Source organism: Stegodyphus dumicola, chromosome 8, assembly GCF_044657685.1.
Source record: "Stegodyphus dumicola isolate Sdum_Otavi_A_Nest chromosome 8, ASM4465768v1".
NCBI lineage: Eukaryota > Metazoa > Arthropoda > Arachnida > Araneae > Eresidae > Stegodyphus > Stegodyphus dumicola.
In genome coordinates, this window is record NC_140775.1 from 110598069 (window position 1) to 110621368 (window position 23300).

At 31.1% G+C, this 23300-nt stretch overlaps 1 protein-coding gene across 2 annotated transcripts in view; it reads left to right on the forward strand.

Annotated features, from left to right (window-relative positions):
• The first annotated feature begins 994 nt into the window (after nucleotides 1–994).
• Nucleotides 995–23300, forward strand: part of SelT (selenoprotein T) — an 80606-nt gene continuing 58300 nt past the window's right edge. For both annotated transcript variants that reach the window (XM_085822273.1, XM_085822272.1), the window contains exon 1: nucleotides 995–1229. In XM_085822273.1, the coding sequence (XP_085678399.1) occupies nucleotides 1101–1229 (129 nt within the window). In that variant the 5' untranslated portion in view covers nucleotides 995–1100. The remainder of the gene's footprint in view (nucleotides 1230–23300) is intronic.

Sequence of the window (23300 nt, forward strand, 5' to 3'; positions counted from 1 at the left end):
GATTAGTAGTTTTCACATTCGACAGTAGTCATCTCTGATTTAGCAAGGACTATGGAGTTAGAGGAATAAAAGGTGCTTTTCTGTATCAGGGCTGGATTCAGAGATATAATGTATGCATATGTGTTGGTATATATGTGTGTGTATACACATACATGCATACATATGTAGGTACATATTATATGCATGAAAACATACTTCCATACATACATGCATACAAACATACATTCCTGAATTCAGTCCTGATAACAGAAGAGTACCAAATAAAAAACTGCTTAATGCTTTCAAAGTACTCAGTGAAGAAAACATCTGCCACTTTTCAAAAGGTTTGCTAATGTTGTTCATTATTTAAGATGTTCATTATTCTGTGTTCAACCTTCCATGCATTAATCTAACATCACTCTGAACTATTATGGAGGAAGTGTTGGAATTTTCATTCATGGAAACATTACTGCCAGGAATTCTTGGCTGAAGCTTATGATGGTCGGTTGCAGTATGGTGATATGAATGAAAACTGGCTGATGTTTTTGGCAATATCCTCTGGACTGATGAAGCCATGTTTCATAGTTAGGGATTTGTTAATCAATGCCTTTATGAGGAGCAAATTAGCTAAGTTCTTACAAATATACAACTGAAGTATCTGCAAAAGTCTTGTTTTATAAACATCCACAGTAGTTTATGAAAACTGGTAGATAATTATGAAGCTTACATGGAATTTTAGTAGTGCCTAAGAACTATTCTGTTGTAAGAAAGAAAGTGCTTTTTATTTTATTGACTTTGATTGATTTAAAAAATTATAATTTTAAATTTGGAGCTAATTCCTGCCCACTCTATGCATTTTGCATATGGATATCATTTATAATCAATAATCATTACTTGTTTTAAAATATATAAAATGGCTTATATTCAGTCTTGTATTAAATGTCTTGATTATTTATGATTAGCAATCTGATGAAATCTATATTTTCTTTATCCTCTCCTTTTAATTTTGCAGCTTCTCATGAGGTTATAGGCGTGTCTTCGAACAGTATGCTTCCATAATACAGGAGAAGTATCCAGGAATTACTGTTCTCGGAGACACGTTTCCTCCCCCACCTTTTCGTATGCATCTTGCTAGTATTCTTGGAATTGCAAAGTGGTGTTTAATTGCTATGGTATTGTCCAATTTTAATCCTTTTCCTGTGTTAGGAATAAATACTCCTTCAATTTTCATTTGGATGACACAGAATAAGGTAAGTAATCTGACTGAAATGTGAAAATGCACTGCTAAATTTTAATACATTAGTTAAAAAATGTGTTGTAAGTTAATGTGTTTAGAGTAAAATTTCATAACTTAATTTTCACTGTTTATTATAAATATGTGTAAATATTTATGTATATAAACATAATTATGTTATATCTATAATACAAAATTATTTGTATGAACACTTGTTCATTTTCTAGTCTCATTTCTTCTTTCTTTTACAAATCCAAAAAGTTTCCATTAAAATGTAAAAAATTATGAAGCTGTTATAAAACTTTCACTTTGTAATATTTACCTGTGTTATTTAGTAAGTTGTGATGTATTTAAGGATTATTTTTTCTCGGTCTGCCAGTTTCTTTTATAAGGCATTTTCTCCCTCCTTCCAGCATGCCTTCATCGTGTAATAGTTGCACACTCGGTGCATATTCTAGAGGTCCAAGTTCAAGTGCTGGTGAGGGCATTGCTCATTTTTTATGTCTCCTACTTCAAAAAAATCCTAATAACTCTATAGTGGCACCCAAATTAAAAAAGGTGGTGGAAAATAATTTTTCACCACCAGAATTTGGCAATTGGGGCCTCTAATCCAGTACCTCCTACATACAAAGCCACGGCACGGCTGACACTATGTCACTAAACTTGTCCTTATCTACAGACAGTATGGTTGCCACATGACGCCACTTATCGCTGTTATTCCCTCAAGACGAGAGAAAATGAAACATAGTTCTGCCCCCCTACTTGCAGAAGGCTTGCATCATTTGGTTTTAAATAAATATTATAGATATATATCTGATTTGCCCTTCATCAACTGCATTTCCTAATTTCAAATACGTATCTTAACTTTTCTTAAATAAGTTTACACTTAAAATAATAGTAAAGAAATTGATTTAACATACCTCAGATGGTAGGAATAAAATACAGTACAAAGTTTGAAATCCGGATGTCCATTATCCGGAATGATCTAAAATCCGGACCTCAAAGCCACAAACATTATTATTATTATTTTTTTTTTTTTGGGGGGGGGGGTTATGCTCTTACGCATGCACATTTGATTTTTCCTTCCATAATAAAGCCTGTGGAAATTTTCACTCAAAAATTCCAATAATTAATTTTACTTAGCACAAAAAAATACCTCGTTATGGAAAAACAATCATGTAAGCATAAATTTGTGAGACTAATAATTTGGCTTCGTAGCTGCTTATCTGCTTTTCATACATCTCAAACGTTCTGTTTACCGCTGTTCGCCACGCTTACCGAAACATTGACCTATTTTATATCCCTGACACCAACTTGGCGATTCATTATTTATAATATTTTGCTTTCGCCACTGCATGTTTATCAATACATGACAGCTTCAGTATTAACTCATACAGTGATGTCTAAACTTTTGTTTATATTGGTAATTGAATAACAAGAGTATGGCAATCTTTTATGCTAACAATATGCTTGGTGATGATTATAGATTTTTAAATGCTGTAAGAAATGTTGACAAGGAAAAATTCCTTTTCATATGCTAAAAAGAGATTTTGTTAATGAAACTCATAGGCCAAAAGATTTTATTTAGTGCTATTTTCATTAAGAATAACTGCAAAGTTATTCAGCATAAACAGAAGCGGCGGCAGAATATGTGGGCACCGGGCGCATATTTCACAAGTGCACATCAGTTTAGCCACTGAGGGAGGGGTTTTGAAAATGGACCAATGAGCTTCTATTGTTCTCGTGATGCTAAATCTTGTTGCATGTGAACGTATGTTGTTTACGTTTTAATTTGCATTCGTTTTGCAGTTAGAAATTTATAGCGTAATAGTAGAAAATCTCATAGTGCTTTCATTTTATGAGTTTAATTATCGCTGACATTTTGCTATCGTGATTTTTATCACACATTTTAATATTTGGGTTGATGTTCACAGCATATTATCACTCTGTACATCGAGAAAATGACTCAAGCTACAATTAGCTTCGTATATTATGCATTTACTAACCTGTCGATTAAGAGAATTCAAGTGTATAGTTCTTTTTGTTAATTGAGCTGAGAAGGACTGAAAGTGTTACAGTGAATCTAGTGTTTTCTTCTTTCAGTGCTTGCATTTTTTTGATTTTTAAAGTGTAAGATTCAGAATATATATTATGTATGATCTGATTATATCCATTGTTAAAATTAAAAATTATATATCAATAAATTGAATATATTCATTGGGAATAACATAAATTCATTCTGTTTGCTGAATATTTTTTTGCGTAGACAGTACATTTAAGAGTGAGCAGTTATTAAATGTGAAATTTAACACACTTTAATGTATGCGAATCCGAATTAGTAAAGTTCACGTTGAATAAAATTCTGCATTGGCTATTATTATAGAACATCTTTTTTATATAGACTGCAATAATAAGTGCTGACTTCTATCTACATATATAATTGGTATAAATATTTTTCTCCTATGCATAGTTTTATGTAAAGATAGCATTTGGGCTCAGACGTTTATCACATATTTCTTTCTTCATCTTATTTATCACTTATTAAGTAATATTTCACATGGATATTTTTGCGGAGTATCCAACATGCGTTTGTATTTATTTCAAATTCTTTCAACCAGGTAGTGAAATCTTCACAATTTCTTATATTTGATCCATATTCCCAATGAAAGTTTTGAGAAGAAATCGGTGATGCTTTAATTATTTTGTACAGAAAATTGCGTGGCAGAATATTTTAAATCATCTTTTCAAAATCTTACTGGATGCCCATTGGTCCATCCTAGAAGCTACTCGCTCAGTGGCTGCACAGATGTGCACTTATGAAATATGCGCACCGGACAGCAGAATTTAGGGAAGACAAAATTTTTGGAATTTGGGGAAGCACCAAGCGGCAAAATTAGCGGATGAGAAGTTTTTTATGATTTAGGAAAAGCACTGGGATGAAAAGTTTAGGTACGGTGAAAATTTAGAACAAAGGTAGCAGAATTTAGAGACTCCACGATGCGGTATTTAGTACCGGCACTAGATAAAACGTTAAGTATATATGAGAGTTTATTTATTCAGGACTCAGATTAGTTTTAAGCATGTGCAAGAAATAAATATAGGTATAGAAAATAACTAAACTAGTACAATTCAGACTTAATTCAGTACGCAATAGGAGCAAGACAAAATTTAGTGAAACAACTTAGCTTTCATTACCAATCTTGTGATACACAGCCAAAAATTTATCACGGATGCTATTAAGCTAGGCTAAAATTATCTTTACTGATTCTAAGGCATTTCAATTAATGTAGCAGACTCCACTGCTCCTTAATCTTTTAGTTTGATCCAGCTTATTATTTTTTGCAGACTGCTATTATTACGGCAATTTTATTAAAAAACTAAGTTTGAACTTTCGATTATGTCAAAAAGAGTTTCCAATTCTGGAGCTGTCAAAGGATCTACAAAGTGGAACCATGTTTTGATGTCTATTAAACAAAAAGTGAAATTGTTGCAAAAAATGGATAAAGGCATATCCGTCTCAAAATTATGTGAGGAGTATGGCATTGAAAAGTCAACCATATGTGACATAAGAAAAAAAAAGGAACTTTTTAAATTTTTTGTGGAAGCAACTTAAACAACTTACATTGAAAGAAATGTTTAATAAAATAAACAAATAAATATTAAGCTTTTTTTTATTTTTTATTTTTTATTTTATTTTATTTTATTTTATTTTGTAAATTTTGATACCCTTTATATCATAATTGTTCTTTGTTTCATAAATTACAATTTTATATTTTTAATTGTTTAATTTCTGCATGACATCTCACTAGATTTAAATTGATGATCTAATATTAGGAAAAATCCCAAATCCGAATAAACGTAGGTATAGTAAAACGCCGAAGTTCCGAAGAGTCCGGATTTGGGACTTTGTACTGTATATGTTTAAGCTCTGGATGTTGCTGGTTTTTTTTTTTTTTTGAAGAATATATATTTTACTAAATATCCTCTTCCTTAATAAAAATGCAACAATAATGCATAATGGCAAGTTTACTGTTGATTAAAACTAAAAATCCCTAAATTTACTTTAATCTTGTTTCATTTTTGTAATATCAGTTTTTAGCAACATTTTCTATTTCCTCGTTAATACAAACTTACACATATTTGTTTAGTAATTTTCCGTTTTTGATAGGCCTTTTTCACTTTACTTACTGTAGGATTGAATTTCATAACAGATAATAAACCTGGAGTATATGATTTGAAAAATACTTTTCGAGCATATATCAGTATTTATTCAGTGTTATTTTTCAATATAGGTGCAAAAAATTCCATACATTTAAGCTTTTTCAATTAGATTACTATTTTTGAAGAATATGTAATCGCATCTTTCTCAATAACAAAAAAGGAAAGTTGCAAAAATTCAACAAACTTTACATTTGTTTGGAATTCAAAATTCTCAAGTTTCATTCATATCATTTAATGTCTGTAACATCTCTTTTGTTTAATATGTACATATATAATTTTCTTGTAACTAATAAATTTTGTTCCTAAAAGCATTTAATTATAATTTATCTAAGAATTTTTTAGCAAATGTTAATATGAAATTTTATAATTGATATGCACTTACTGGAATTTTTTTTATCAAGATAATCAGTAGAAACTTTTAAAACATCTAAATACATCAAATGCCCTGAATTCTTAGAACTGTAAGGAATAAGAAGTTTAATGTATTGCCTTATTAGAAATCAAAACTAATGTAGCACATTTGTTGTAATAAGGTAAGATTTAAATTTTTCAGAATAATTTCAGTTCTTTATTAAGAGGAAAGTAACACAACTAGAGTGCAAAACGCATTAAAAAAGATTTTTATTTTTGACCTGAAATTTTTCTACCAGTAAAATTATAACTAGAAATAATAGGAAATAACACCACGTGTTATAGTGAGAAAAAGGGGAGTGAATGTTTATTTAGGCAACTTGATGCTGCTTACTTTTTGTTACAATAAATCCCTTTGAGAAAAAATAACTTTGTATAAATGTATGAGGTCTTACAGCTGGGAAGAACTGTAAGTACTCTTTTATTTTTTATAGTTCTCAGATGCATTTTCCCGTGTATACGTACAACGATATCTTTAGAAATTTTATTTCTTTGACAGAATTAAACATAGAATAAAATGAAAATATTATATCAGTAAATATCTATAAAAATTAGTCATCTGGAATTGTATTTGACTACACGTGACGATTGTATGATATTTTTCAAAATAATCTGAGGGTCATGAAGTTTTGGACAGTCATTCAGTTTAAAAAAAATTTCTTCGTGAAGTAAATTTAAAGTAATTTTACACACTGTAACTCATGGATTAGCCGAAAATAAAAATTTTTGCTCATATTCATCTGAAATAAGTTTCATTACAACAATAAAATTATATTTAACAGCATGTAAAATATCAGGATGAGGATACATTAGTCCTCTATCAAAAACCTTAATCCATGAGTGAATATTTTCATCATTTTCTAAAGCTAATTCCTTGTCAATAGTAATACTGGATTTATATATATCACATTTGAACTTTTTTTGGATATTGTAACAGCAATATCCAGCTATATATGTCAAAATAGGTATATCCAATTTTATGTTGTGTATATCACTATCATCAACTGTTGTATCATCTATGAACATTTGAACATCGGTGTCATCAAAAGCTTGTTCTTCGGTGTCTTTAAAATCTGATATATGAAGAGGAATTTTTGCAAATTTTGAAGAATTTATTAGGGTTGGCAAAGTACTCTGAAGTATTAATTTACCCTCTATTTCATAAACTTGTCTGATAGAAATATTGTGAGCTCCAGCCAGTTGCCTATACTTGCCAAATCTAGCCTTTAACATATCCGTGTGTGTTTTGGCAAGTAAAAGGTATTTAAAACCCAGTTCATTTATACAACAACTTGACATCTCAATTAGGTCCCGTTCAGACGAGGGCGTAAGGGGCATAAGTGCTTAAAGCTGAGCTCCATTGCCAAAGCAACCAGTCTGTGCTACGTCACAGAATCTGGTTTAGGGCTCGTGGCATAGGGTTCAAAGTTTTTTAACTTTACGGCGAGTTTGGGATAAACGTCGACCTATCAGAGTGAAGCTAAAACGAAGCGACTTTCTTTAGACAATTTCGCTGTCACATCGAAGGCGATGTTTTTTTTTTTTTTTTTTTTTTTTTTAAATATGGAACACATCGAATGAGTTGTAATTGTATCCGAACAAAATAAAGAGTTGATCTCGCAAGAAATCTACGATGATGACATGCTTTTTTTAATGAGTTTTTCAATTTATATTGAAAAATATAGATGAAACTTGTGAAGCGAAAGTTAAGCTCAGGATTATGCACGCTGTGTATGATCCTGTAGATGATTGATCCCATCCAATATTTTTCATTTTATTGTGAAAATTCTTTAAAAAATGCATGATTGCAAAAATTTTATTTTTTCTGTGTAAATTATTATTATTTCTTTTTGTCTATAATTTTAAAAAAAAATTATTACTATAATTTTTTTCCCTGTTTACTTATTTTTGTATTTAAGAATAAATTTATTGAAAAAGCTGGAATTATTGTATTGCTATTTGCTTGAAATGCTGATTTTCTTTCTAAACAAACTTCATGAATTAATTTTACTAAAACTTCAAATCAATATCAAGAATCTGCTTTTTTTTTAGCAGTAAAAATATTACTTTAAAGAAAAAAATATTTTCACTTATTTAAGAATAGTCACAATAGTCAATTCAATGGTGTAAGCTTTGTATAAGTAAGAAAAGATTAATCTTTTGAGAAAATGCTCTTATGAATTCCAAGAAGGAAAAAATGTAGTGAAATGTCCTTAAAACAGTCAAGAGTCTAGACAGTTTTGTCTCCTGTTGAAGTTCTGTTCTGTTTTTTAATTACGTTCTCCATGAAAGGGAATTTACTTTTAATGAAACTGAATAGAACACGTAATTCATAACATGGACTATAATTTAATGAATAGTATTTATTATTATTATCCACTCTTTATTACTATCATTTGAATGGAATTTTGATCATTAAATCCATGCTATTTCTCTGGTAGAAATTCCTGGATAAGGTATGAATGTTTATAATTTTGATGTATTTGAAGACTTGGGTACCTAAAATTTGTCAATGTGAAATTACTTTTGAGATTTGGTCGTAAATAGAAATGACAGCATATGTTAAAATTAAATCCAGGGGTGCGGCTTATACATGCAGATTATTAGAAATAGGTGTATACAAACAGCAAAATGTATTTAATGATTGAGCATAAAATACATCGTTGGGTGAACGTTTCCTAGTATTGTACTAGTTGTGGTTGCTGATCATTGGGACCAGTTGTGGGATACTAGTACTAGTGATAATTGATACTGGTAGTGCAGCAAACTACTATAGTGATCGACAGGGACAGTGAATAAGGAGTGCTAAGCACACATGCTTCATTGTCATAGAAACGTGTTCCTTTTGATTGAAAATTAAAAAAAATAATAATGTATGGTAAGTACTGTTTTTAGCTTAACTGCTTTCACACCTGCAAAATGGAAAAATATTATATACAGTCTATCTGTTAGTTATCCTCAAGATTTCTTTTTAATTAGGCATATTTAGAATATCGTATTTCTCCTAAGAGAAATTATATATAAAAATTGAAGAAGGTTTAACATCTATAAATATGCATGTGCATGTTTATAGTATAAAGAGTACTACAGTACAATGCAGAAATATTCCATACTGCTTTGCACAGAAATATATGTGCCAACCAAGTATTGGTCTTTCAAAAAAATATCTCTCAATCATTTCGTTCTTTTTCGTTTTTTACCTTCTTCCGTTGCCTCTTGGCTAATGAGAAGGGCAGATAAAAGATCATTCTGTTGAGCCAGTAAAACTTTGTGGTGAGCTGAAAAAGCCATGACACAATGAAAAAAACAAGCAGAGCGAACGCGGGAAATCAATCGAGCAGGAGAACAGCGCGGGAAAGTTGTAGACATTCCACGCATGTGCAAATTTAGCTTCTCTCATTGGCCACAGCTTACACCTCGTTCTCGCAGTTGTGAACAGGTCTCCCGTATTTTCTGCCCCTATGACTATGCCTCTATGCGCTTTACGCCCATGTCTGAACGTACCTTTAAAGCATATGTTGTGTGGGATACTGCAAAGTGAGTTTCTTTAGTTAGGGAACCAGATGCTAAATTCAAATTTTTCCAACTGTCTAACCAATTCAAAAATTTATTCATAAAAAAAATTTTTTTCATCATTGTCTGCCACAGTGAAAGCTGTTTCAAATGTATTATTTTTATGAACCCCTTTAAAAATAGATTTCTCATTTACTATTCACCACCAGGTGTGTATATTATTTTAATAAATTTTCCAGTTTCTTGAAAGTTTTTTTTATTTCTTTCTGCTGCCCAAAAGAAAACAATGCTTCAACAACATTATCAATAAAAATCTGCAATACAAGCTTTACACTTTGTTTTTCTAAGTTAGTTGGATACAGAGCTTTTATTTTCAGACCATAAGCATACTTTAATAATTTTTAATTTTAATGTTTCAAATTAATGTAATTTGTTAATACAAGAAAAAGATGCAGTTTTAATACGTGAAGCATCATCAAAACTTGGAAAAAAACATAATCATATTAATGGATTATTATTTTTTGATTTACCTAGTTATTTCTAATATATTTTAAAATATGCACTGTGTAAATAATAAACAATGACCTAGATTTGTCAACATGATTTGGACAAACAATACTAACTTTAGGTGGTTCTGAAAACAGAGACATAGCCTTTTTATTACTTGAATTATTGTCGGTGACAGCAGCAATAATTTTAAACCCAATATTTTCTAATCCCACTACAATTTTTTAATATAACTAATATAATTACTTTTAATATAATTTTTAATATAGCTAAGCTGCAGGCTACGACAAGTTATCTGCTTTGTTTTCACTGGCAAAATATGTACAACATCCTTATAAAAAAATAGCAGGCTAGGAATCGTGAAAACATATGCACTAGATGCAGCAATTTTACAATTATATGCAATTCCACACAAATTACCACCTTTATAATCAAATGCTTGATTTAAGTGAATTTCATCAATCATTAAAATAACAGGCAGATCTTTTTCTGATAATTCTTTAAATTTTATGTAACTTAGGAACTTTTGGTTGAATTGTTCATTTATTGGATGTATGTTAAAATCTGAGCAAATATTCTGTATGGTCTGTGGATGTGGCATAATAATATTTTCCGAATTTCGAATAAAATTATATGCATGTGGTGAAATCGTGTGAAGTAAAGTAGAAAATATTAAAAAATCTGCTGAATACTTATATTGTTGTTTTTCAGAGTTAAAGTTTGATATTTGCTCTAGGAGAAAATTTATTTCATTGCTTTTATGTTGAATTCTCTCTTTTAAGATCATCATCAATTCACTTCACAGATTTGTAAATAATGTTGAATATTGTCTTCAGATGAAGCATTAGAGACAAATAGGTCTACTCTCTCTAAAATACTTAAAAGATCTTTAAGGTTATTAATTTTTGATGGGATTAGGTCTTGTTCAGTGATTTAATTGGTACATTTCTAATGGCTACAGATATATTCAAATTGCAATCAGTAATTAGCAATTTTAGAATTTTTGGGTGATTGTCATTAGAAATATTAAGAATCATGGTATGAATGGGTATGTGTATAACTATCCAGTTATTTGGTAACATCACAGTATCAAGACAAATTTTTAGTTCATCTAAGTTATAAAACATTTGTTTTCTTTCATACACTTCCTTTTCAGCTAAGCTGCAGGCTACGTCTTTTTCAAGTGCATCTCTTTCTCTTTTAAGTCTTTTATACTCTGGTGATTCCCTTGATGAAATACTGGATCTCAGATGACTCGGACCATCAGAAAACAGACTTGGAATTGCTCCATTTTTTAAATGAGGATATGAAAGTGGTACAATTACCTTCTTTCCAGTTTTTTCATCAAAGAATTCATTTTGTCTTAGAACATCATGTTGTTTGAAGTGAAGTTCTCTAATCTAAGCATATAATGTGTTAGATTACCAACTAAAAATAAAATAAGAAGTCTGGAAGAATACAGATTTTAACGGTCACCTAAAAAGGGTTTTATTTTATTTTTATTTAATCATGGCAAAGTACTCAAGAGCTATCTGCCTAAGAGAAGGGATGGTTTCGTGGGGGTCATTTCAAATGAATTTGGCTTGTATACATTTGGGAAAAACCATGAAAATGTCCAAACAGCGAGCTCATTTGCCGGGATTCGCACCGCGAACTGAATGACTAGTGTTCAGCAACTTTGCCGCTTGGCTGCTGGTGGACCCAAGCAAGGGTTTATCAAAGTTTCTTACCTTCTTGCTGACCTTGCAGTCTACCAGTCTGCTTGTGCACTCACTTCTATTAATCTTTTTTTTTTTTTTTTTTTTTGCTTTATTATTAAGCATAGTTTTCTTTGCACTTGCACCACATACAATTCAACTGCACAGTCACAAATTTTTTAAAAGCTTAACAGCAGGATATGTTTAGAATTCTCTATGTAGTGTTAAATGTTAGCATACATTTTTCTATTTTTTCACTCTTTTCTCATTCATCATATCAATGTTAAATTTTCTTTTCCTGTTTTTTATTATAAACTTTATTAAATATCGTGTTTTTTGCATTTAGGCCACATAAAATTCAATTCAATAGCAAAATCAAAAAATATTCGCTACTAAAAGATAAAAATCTTACATTTCCGAATGGCAACAAACTCATGTGTTGGAGATGAAAATATTTTATTTCAAACAGTGTTGCTACATGTAGATTCTTTGTTATTTAATTTCTTTAAAAATAATGCAAGGCGATAATATTTGGTGGCAAAAATTTGAAGAGTCATTGAAAGTGAATAATATTCCATTTTAAATGGCAAAACCCACAACAAAATTAATAACCCTTTTGGGCTAAAAAGAGCCATGGATGTTTAACAAAGTTAAAAGTAGGAAGTGACAACACTGTGTAGGTTCTGTTGTGACCTAAAACTTGCATTCCTACAAACCCTACTCGACTGCTGGCGAGTTATCACAAGTGTGAAACAGCCACAAAGTCAGAAAAAGGTTAAACTTTTTATTTAATCTGAAATTGAACAGAAGGATACAGCTTGTGCTACAAATGAAATTTTACTACTTTGCAGGTATTTGAAGAATACAGCTTGTGCTACAAATGAAATTTTACTACTTTGCAGGTATTTGAAGGATACAGCTTGTGCTACAAATGAACTTTTACTACTTTGCAGGTTTTTTAAATTATAAGAGGAAATTCTATTTCAAATGTAGATAACGTTGTAAGAACCACTTGTTTATCTTCTAAGGTGACAGCTGCAGTATGTGTAGTAACCACATAGCAAAAAGGTTAAAAGTACCCTTTTTTGAACTCTATAAAATTCACAATGCATCGGCTTGACACTAACACACTATGCCTCACTTGGGCGGTAACTCAAAATAACAAGAACTAAACTGAAAATTCGAAGATATTAACAAGTAGTAGAAATAATGCTACAGGACTCAGTCCTGTTACTTAACACGTTGAGCGTGGTGCCAGTCCCTGGGGATCGGAAGTGAACTTTCTATGTCGCCGGCATCGGCTCCTGGGGACCACCGGCACTGGAATTTTCATTTGGCTAGCATCGGTCTGCAGGACTGACAGTATTAAAGTTTTAAAAAATATATAATGTCGATGAAATGTGATCAAATTTAGTTTTAATGAAATGTATTGAAACATTCTAAAAAAAAGATATGGCTTAGCTCGCTGCCGGCTGAACGGAAAGGACAGCAAATTTGGCGCTGCGCCCAGCGTGTTAACCGTTTGACTGCTACGAGGCGTAAAAGCACTGTGTTCATTTGTCTCAAAAACCGCATTTGTACTGCGAGTTTCAGTGTGTCTTTGTTGCTTTATAATACGAAAAGAATTATTAAAATTGAATGATGTTTGTCTAAATGAGAGTGTTTTATTTGACAACATCAAGTCAAATTATTTCCCGCAGTTTTCGTGTGTTTTGCATAAATTGCTTAGCAGTCAAACGGTTAATACTGCATCGAAATCTAGTGGCAGCAAAGTAACTGCTGTTACACCACGTAAACTAGGAATAAATGCAGAAATAGAAGCTCATGCTACAGAGGTGACGGCGACTGCCCAACTCTTACTTTCTCTTCTAGAACTCAGTATTGAAACCTTTTCTCCTCAAGGTGGAATTTATATTACTTCACGCGTGCTACCAAATTTAAATATTCTGGCATTGACAATTATTGAAATGAAGGAAAGAACATAAACTTAGATTGTTTATTTAAAATAAATATAAATCTCTACAACATAGTCGGAGATTTTGCTTAAAATAATCTATTTAAATGGTGTATATTTTTAAACATCGGCTAGCAAGAAGTATAGCTGGAATATAAGTTTGGCAGAGCTGCCATTATTAAGTAACAGCGAGATGGAGCTGCCGGAAGTGCTAATGAGGTTGCCACGCTAACCGGGAAAAGTCAAGAAATTCGAAAATTGACCAAAAAAGTCCGGGAATTTCTTACTGCAATCGCAAAAGAAGCGATATTTGAGCCAAGTGGGAAGTGATAACTTTCTTGGCTCGGGCAGCTGGCATAGAACCATCTTTTGCAGTTTCAATCAAATTGTCTTGTAGAAAGGCAAAACAAGTTTCCAGTAACCCCGAAAGTCGAGAGATGCGCATGTGCAGTGCATACTGAACAAAAGAAAATACCTTCCCATTCTCGTATAAAACAAAATCGGTTTAATCATAGTATACGATACACACAGGCCATTCTCGTATAAAACAAAATAGGTTTAATCCTAGTATAAGATACACACAGGAATTGGCGACATTATGATGAGCAGTAAACAGGTCATTTTGGTTAAGTCACAAGTCAAATTTTGAAAGTGCCAAGGCATGCCATTATACTGGGATTTTATCACAAAATCCTTTAAACTTTTTTCTCCTTTTTAATAAATGCCAATTTGCAGTAAAATAAAAGAAATAGTTGTCAGTCATCTAGACTAACTATTTAATATAGCTAGCTATATTCGCCAAAATATTGATGATTATTACGATTCTGTTTTTAATCTTTAAGTAATTTATTTTAATTTGTATCATTTAATGTGGCATCTTCCTTCTAAATTAATTTATTATTAATTAATAATACCTTCAAATTTTGGGCAATTTTCTTTGGCATATTCCTGAAACTAATTCTAGCAGTATATGACATACCATCATGAAATTTTATGCACATATTTTTTTGCTTTGTATGCTGCTAAATAAATATAATATACCTGAATTTATTTAGATTCCTTTCTTTCATTTAGCTACAAAATGTCTGTGAAGAATTAAATTTTTTAATCCAGATTGGAAAGTTTCTAATCTCTATTCAGTGGAGAAAACAGCTCCTGTTATAGTTATAATAGTATTGCTTTTGGAATTTGCTATGGGGAACTCATATGTAATTGCCAAATTTTTGTGTTTTCAAGTGATACTTACTAAAAGTAATTTACCTCTCAGGACAGCCAACAGGCACCATGAATCAGTCTGGACTGGAATTTTCTTAAAACACACCTGGGAAACCTTGAAGTGTCAGGAAATTTCATTCTGCTGTTTGAGTGGCAACGCTGTCTAATCTAAACATTCAAAATCCTCAGCTAAATACTCAGACAACTAATTTGCATTCTGGTAAGAACTGTGGAAAGGAGAAGTTGCAGTAAAGCTTAAATCATGATAATTCATCAATTAATATAAAATACAGCTGTTCAGAATGAAATACAGTCAAAAGTCGTTAATTCGGACACCCATAATCCGGAATGATCTATAATCCGGACCTCAAAGCTACAAGCTTTCTGCGCATGCGTCGCGTTCACGCATGCGCACAGGCGTTTACGAGAGCACGTAAGACCCTTATGGCTGCGAATATGTTTGTGCGCATGCGCGTTTAATGTGTAACGGAGTTATACGCTAAGCTAAAGTTATCTAATTCAGTTAATGTTGCAGATTGCGTTGTTCCTTAATCTTCGAATTGGATCCGGCTTATTATTTTTTGCAGACTGTTAGAGCAATTTTATAAAAGTAAGCTTGAACTTTCGATTATGTCAAATAGAATTTCCGATATATATTTACTACAAAGCGAAAGTATGTTTTGAAATCCGAAATCTGTTTATCAATTTCACGCTACTCTGCGGCAGAGGGGGGGGCAGAAACGTCATTATTAGATTATGATAGATTAGAAAGATTATGTCAAATAGAATTTCCAATATATATTTACTAATATGTAATTTGTATCTACAAAGCGAAAGTATGTTTTGAAATCCGAAATCTGTTTATGAATTTCACGCCTCGGATTGGAAGTTGATCTGTCAACACTATCCTTATCTTCAGAGCAGATGTTTTTATTTTATTTGGATTATAATTCCGTACTCCGTCTTTGATATGATTTAAATCAAGTTCCTCGTCATTATAATTCGCTTCCGATAGTGAAGAAAGTGACCCAGAGGTTATTGAAAACGAAAACATTTCGATTGACAAATTAGTCGGTATTCTCAACACAGCAATTATAGGACTTGAACAGCGGAACTTTGTAACTAAAAAAGAAGAAATTAGAAAAGAAATTATGTCTGTTTAATAGAATTAAAGAGAAAGTATTATCACATGAAACGAAGCAACTTACATTGAAGGAAATGTTTAATAAAGTAAACAAATAAATATTAAGCTTTTTCTTTTTGTAAATTTTGATACCTTTTAGATCATAATTGTTCTTTATTTCATAAATTACGGTTTCATATTTTTAATTTTGTAATTTCTGCATGCCATCTTAGCAGATTTAAACTGATGATCTATAATCCGGAAAAATCGATAATCCGGAATCGCCGAAGTCCCGACGAGTCCGGATTAACGACTTTTGACTGTATTTTTATCTCCAATACACAAAACTGTCGCTTTTTGGCAAAATGTAGTGTATTTATCTTTCAGTTTTAATCCACATATTCAATTATTTTAATTACAATACAAAGTCTGTAATACGGACATCTATTATCCGGACCTCAAAACATATATTTTTCTAAACTTCTTTTTTTCTTTTTCTTTTTCTTTTTCTTTTTTTTCTTTTTCTTTTTTTTTTTTTTGTATGCTTTACGCATGTGTGTAATGCATTTATTTATGCATGCGAGTTTGATGTTACGCATGCGTGTTTAATGTTTACGCATGCACGTTTAGCACAAAAAACGAAGCAACTTAAACAACTTACATTGAAAGAAATGTTTAATAAAGTAAACAAAAAAATATTAAGCTTTTTTTTTTTTTTTTTTTTTTTAAATTTTGGTATCCTTTAGATCATAATTGCTCTTTATTTCATAAATTATAGTTTCATACTTTTAATTGTATAATTTCTGCATGCCATCTTACCAGATTTAAAATTGATAATCTATAATCCGGAAAAATCCTTAATCCGGACTTGCCAAAATACCAACGAGTCCGGATTACAGACTTTGTGCTGTAGTATGTTGTACACTGTGGGGGGGGGGGAGTGGGACAGTTCTGTATCTCCCATTCTACTGGGCTGATTGGCGAAATTCAAGTTACGTTTTCTATGTCTGGAAAGCATGACTTAGGATATATATTAAATTTATATATAGCTTTGTTCTAACATAGGTATTTTGACACAAAATCGGACTGTTTCTGAAATGACATAATTTTTTCCATATTTCGATTCTGAGACTCAAATTACGCCTAGATATTAAATTTTGTAATTTTTGGAGAGAAATTTACGAATTTATTCTGGCAAGTTTTTTCAGTTTGTTCCAAGAATAATTCACTTGGTGAACTTTTTAATTTATAGCAACTTAATTTTCCTTTCCTTTTTGTTCATTGTTTACGAGTGGGAAAAAAGTGTTCATTCATACTTTCAAATAATTTTAACAAAATGCGTAAGCCACATTTCCGTTATTATCACTTATAATAAATACACCAAATTTCAAAACATGCCAAGGTGTAGATTCATGTATATCTTGGGAAATTTTAAATAAAAAACACTAATTTTTTGCCTGTATGCTTAGAAATACATCTAATTTTAAAATGATTGCAAAAGTTTTATAGGTTATAATTCAAATTTTTTTGAAAAACTTATAAAAATTATTTAAAATACAAATTTAAAAAATAGGCGAATTTTATTTGGAATGAACATAAATTTCGAAATATGAAAGGAAGAATCAAATAAGTTTAATTAAAAAAGAGAAATTAATAAATATATATCAAATTCAATTAACATTGAGGAGCTAAAATTTTGAGAGCTAATTTATTAAAATCTACTTGTGCGATTTTTGCAAAACTTGGTGAGTTGTAGAATTGAAATATGGAAAAAATTGGCATGTGATTTTAGGAAAAGTCTGATTTTGCATCAAAACACCTGTATTAGAACAATGATATATATAAATCTAATATATATTCGAAGCCGTGCTTTCTCGAGACATAAAAAATGCAAGTTGAATTTCTTCATTCTAGATCGGGAGATATAGAACTGTCTTTTTTTGTGTGTGCAGTGTAAGTGCCTCAAGTAGAATACTTATCTTTGCATGGGAGCGTGTTTCTGTTAACTAAAGTGTAAGATATTTACTTCTCAAATAAATAAAAATGCATTTAAATCATTGTGGAAGAATTAGAAATATACTAATTAGAAATATTAATTATTTTTATCAAATGACATTAGCTGGTTATTATTACAAACTTTTTCTTTCTTATAATAACTTTTAGGCAGCTGGTTGCTTGAGAGGCTTGTTTTCAAAGAGATAATACAGTCAAAAGTCGTTAATTCGGATACCCATAATCCGGAATGATCTATAATCCGGACCTCAAAGTTACAAACTTTCTGCGCATGCGCGTAAGACCTTTACGGCTGCGAATATGCTTGTGCGCGTTTAATGTATAACGGATGGTATAAGCTAAGCTAAAATTATCTAATTATCTATTTCAGTTAATGTTGCAGATTGCATTGTTCCTTAATCTTCGAATTGGATCCGGCTTATTATTTTTTGCAGACTGTTAGAGCAATTTTATAAAAGTAAACTTGAACTTTCGATTATGTCAAATAGAATTTCTGATATATGTTTATTAATATGTAAAGGATCTACAAAGCGAAAGTATGTTTCGAAGTCCATTGAACAAAAAGTGGTATTGCTGCAAAAAATGAATAAAGGCATATCCTTTGTTTATCTAAACTTTAACGTTTGTTTATCTTTAACGCGGAGGCGCGCAATGAATTGGAAGTTGATCTGTCAGCATTATCCTTATCTTCAAAGCAGATGTTTTTTTTTTTTTTTTATTTGGCTTATAATTCCTTATTAATGTAGTATTTCATCTCGATGTACTCCGTCTTTGATATGATTTAAATCAAATTCCTCGTCATTATAATTCGCTTCCGATAGCGAAGAAAGTGACAGGTTTTTGAAAACGAAAAAATTTCGATTGACAAATTAGTCGGTATTCTCGACACAGCAATTATAGGACTTGAATAGCGAAACTTTGTAACTGAACAAGAAATTATGTCTGTTTATAGAATTAAAGAAAATGTATTATCACATAGAAAACGAAGCAACTTACATTGAAAGAAATGTTTAATAAAATTAAATAAATATTAAGCTTTTTTTTTTTTTTTTTTTTTTTTTTTTTGTAAATTTTGATACTCTTTAGATCATAATTGTTCTTTATTTCATAAATTACGGTTTCATATTTTTAATTTTATAATTTCTGCATGCCATCTTACCAGATTTAAACTGATGATCTATAACCCGGAAAAATCGATAATCCGGAATCGCCGAAGTCCCGACGAGTCCAAATTAACGACTTTTGACTGTATAACAAATGTACAGAAAAAAAGGTGCAGTAGCCCTTAACATTCTACTGGGCATTCTAAAGATGTGCTGGTTTTTTAAATATTTTGTGATTGTACTCTTGAATTTTATGTAGTGTAAGAGCAAATAAAGCAAAGCTTAATAATAAGGCTAAAAAGGGGGGAAGTGTGTTAGTGGGAAAGTCTTAAAAGCAGATTGGTAACCTTTGATCCAAGAATGTAAGAGCATAAAAAAAATCTTAACAAATCTTCTGTTGTATACGTTAAAATACGAGTCCTTTCAGTTTTTTTTTTTTTTTCTTACATAAGTTGTTTAAATGTAGAATTTTAGGAACAGGGTAATTATTATTGTTTCAGACTAGAAGTTTCTTCTTCCATTCGTTTGTTTGCATTTACACCTCTGAACTGTCATTTTTTAAATATTCAACCATCTGGAATTCCAAATAAATTAAATTAAAAGTACATCCCATATTCAATTTGGAACAAACCACACACACAGAAGAAAAGCAGAAAGAAGCACAGTGACCAACTGCATGATACAAAAATGCCAGAACCCAAAACGAAATCTATATCTTTTGCTGCATCATCGTCTGGCATTTTCATGCAGCAAAAGAAGTAAATACATCAGCTTGTTTCTGAACCAACGAAGACATAAAGTTTAGTACTTAAAATAATAATCCTAGAAAAATAAATAGTAATCTATGTCTTTTTCAGTCTAACCCCATAATAAGTTGCTCAAAAAGTTGTAAAATTATAACAGTGAAATCATAGACAAGCAAAAAAAAGCTTTACAAATTTTTAATTTTAAGGAGATTGAATCCAAAAAAAAAAAAAAAAAAAAAAAAAAAACATGTAAATACAAGCAATTCCATCACATGATGAAATATAAGAAAGAACATATGAAAATTTGAAACCATATAGACTGGAGTAAAAAAATTTTACAAAATTAGAGCATCAAAATCATAAATGAGCAAAAAGAGCAGGGGAAAAAATTTAATAATAATTTTCTTTTAAGCGAAGCGAGTCCAAAGTAATCAGACCTGTACGAGGCGTATTCGAAAACCAAGTACCGTTTTGAAAAAAAAAAAAAAAAAAAAAAAAAGTAAAACAATTTTTTTCGAATCCAATTTTATTTTTACATGAAAATACATGTCTTAAACTATTTTTCAACATAGTTTTCGCCAATGATCAAACACTTGTCATAGCGGGTGACCAGTTTTTGTATACCATCATCAAAGAAACTTCCCGCCAGTTTCGATAACCACAACTCCACAGCATTTTTCGTGTCATCGTCAGATCCAAAGCGCTTGCTACCAAGCTCGCGCTTCATGTGCAGGAACAAGTGATAGTCGGACGGCGCCAAGTCCGAGCTGTACGGCAAGTGATCGAACTGCTCCCAATGAAACTGTCGAATTAACGATTGAGTGACACCAGCAGTATGGGGCCGAGCATTGTCATGGAGCAACACAATTCCTTTACTGAGCATTCCTCTTCATTTGTTTTGAATGGCACGCCTTAGTTTTGTTAAAGTCTCACAATATCGTGCCGCATTATGGTTTCACCTCTGAGAAGAAATTCAGTAAGCAAAATGCCTTTCCTATCCCAGAAGACAGTGCACATGATTTTTTGTGATGACATTGTCACTTTGAACTTTTGTTTTATAGGAGAATGAGTGTGTCTCCACTCCGTCGATTGTTGTTTCGATTCTGGTGTGAAATGACACACCGAAGTTTCATCACCTGTTACAATTTGGTTTAAAATTTTTCTCCCTCATCTCTGTACCACATGAGAAATGTCAGGGCACTACCAAGTCGCTTTGTTTTGTGAACATCAGTGAGCATTTTTGGAACCCATCGGGTACACAGTTTGCGACAATTCAAGCAGTCAGACACAATTTTGAACAAAACAGTACGTGAAATTTGTGGAAGTGCCTCTGAAAGAGTTGCCATTTAAAGGGTCTGTTCTCATGAATTGCTTCATCAACTTTCCTTACCAAATCATCGGTGACAACAGAAGGCCGACCACTCCAAGCCTCAGCGTGGACATTTGTTCGACGTGCATTAAACATTCTTACCCACTTTCTCATCATTCCATCACTTATCGTGTATTCACCGTAAACTTCTGTCACTTGACGAAAAATTTCGGTGGGTTTAACATTCCTCGCGTTCAAAAATTTAATCACGGCATGAATCTCACAGTGAGCGGGAGAATTAATTGTCTTAAACAATTTGAATGTGCACAGCAAACTGAAAACACAACATAAAGCAACCAAAATGGCGACAATTGAAAGTCAGTGAACAAGAAAGACTAGTGTGCATGTGCGGGACGCCTACCACAGCGCTGCGACGGCGCTAGAATGAAACTGTACTTAGTTTCCGAATACGCTACATAAAAAAATTATAACAAATGAAAATTTTATGCAAAAAATAAGAAAAAGAAGAGTTAGCTCTTAAAATCTGTAACATTAGAGCATAAAAAGTTTTGAAATGAAAAAAATATTAATTCGACATGCCCAGTAGCAAATTACCTTTTTAAGCCTAATATGTGCTAAGTAATGAAATGAGATTAACTACAAATTTTAAATTGATTAATAATAATAAAAATAATTAGTAGAAATGAATAATTCAAAAAAGGGAAACAAATGAATAAATACAAAAAGGAGCGATAAAAAAAATGCTGTAGTGCTTAGTGTAAAATGTTTTTGAAGAAGTTAAAATAAATTTCAAAGAATAAGTAAATAAATTCGAAGAAGTTAAAAAAGTAATTATAATGATAAAAAGAAACTTGTATTAAAAAATGGATAGAAGTTTCAGCAGTGTTTAGCACGAGCAGTCTTAGTGAACGCAAATGAGGAATTTAGCAAAAGCACTACAAAGTGTGAGAAACCTAAAAGAGAAAAAAGGGCAGAAAGCAAAAAATGTCAAATGTTACAGAATATAGAACTTGCTTAAGAGAAAGGTAATTGTTAGACAATCTAAACTAATGTAAAAATTTTGACAAGAATGCCTAATTCAGTTAAGAACATGCAAACTGGACTACCGTAATGGTTTAGGTGAAGCCTATCACAAAAAACTGCAGTTTGGTGGTGAAAATAATTTTTAGATTGACAACTGTAGTTTAACTACTTGTTTTTTGATGAAATTATGTGGAATTTTGTTATCGTTCAGCAATAATAAAGATTAATTAATAAACTAATTTGTTTTATAAATTCATTGCTATTATTGCAAATATTAATTTATTTGATTAACAATAATATTAGCAGTAATATTTCAGGAGATATTGGAATTCCAATTAATTATTTTCATTGCTTTGAAATTTAAAAAAAAAAATCTTAGTTTATCAAATAAAGTAATATTGTTGAAATTGTAAATTTGTAGGTCAAGGTAATCTGCTTTGATGCCGTCATCTTTGCTAGTTCTATTAAGTTTAAGGCATTTAGGATAGGTGTCCTCTTTTTTTTTTTTTTTTTTCCAAAATTTTATTGTAATTATTAATGACAATGATGTCATGTAAGTAAATTTTAAAAGTTCTGTTTTATAGTAATCGTTAATAAAATTTTATTCCGTAAGGAAGAGGACCATGTTACAGATGACATTTGAATAGTTGCTGCCCATGGGAATGTCATTAGTTTGTTAAAAAAATTTATTTTGATATTTAATATAATTGTGAAAAAGTGTGCATTTAAGATAAGAGTCCCATTTATTAAAATCAAGTTTTTAATGCTAGGAAATATTAAATTATTGTAAATTTCATGAACTGACAAAATAGTGTATAAGTTCTTAAAATCTTAGCAGTTAACATTTGTGCTTGTTAATGGTTTTAGTAACTTTCTGATTATTGTTAATAATCCAGTTGTTATGTAATTCAATATTAGTTTGCTTTTGGACCTCAATAAAAATGTTCTTGAGAATTTTTGTGAAATTAGTATTGATCCCTTTTTGTAATTATTTACCCCCTTAGATATAAATCTGAATTTGATTTGTTTATTATGAAATTTCGGAATGTGCATACAACTGGGGAATTTAAAGTTTCTTGAAGTTAAAATTGGTGCTGTTATTGAATTGAAACTTATTAATATTATTCTTAATGCCATTGAGAAGGAGTTGAGTGGATAGCTGTATTTATGGCTGGTAGTAGTAACAAATTGTGTTAAATCTTTCTGTTGTAGGCATAATGTATTAATGACC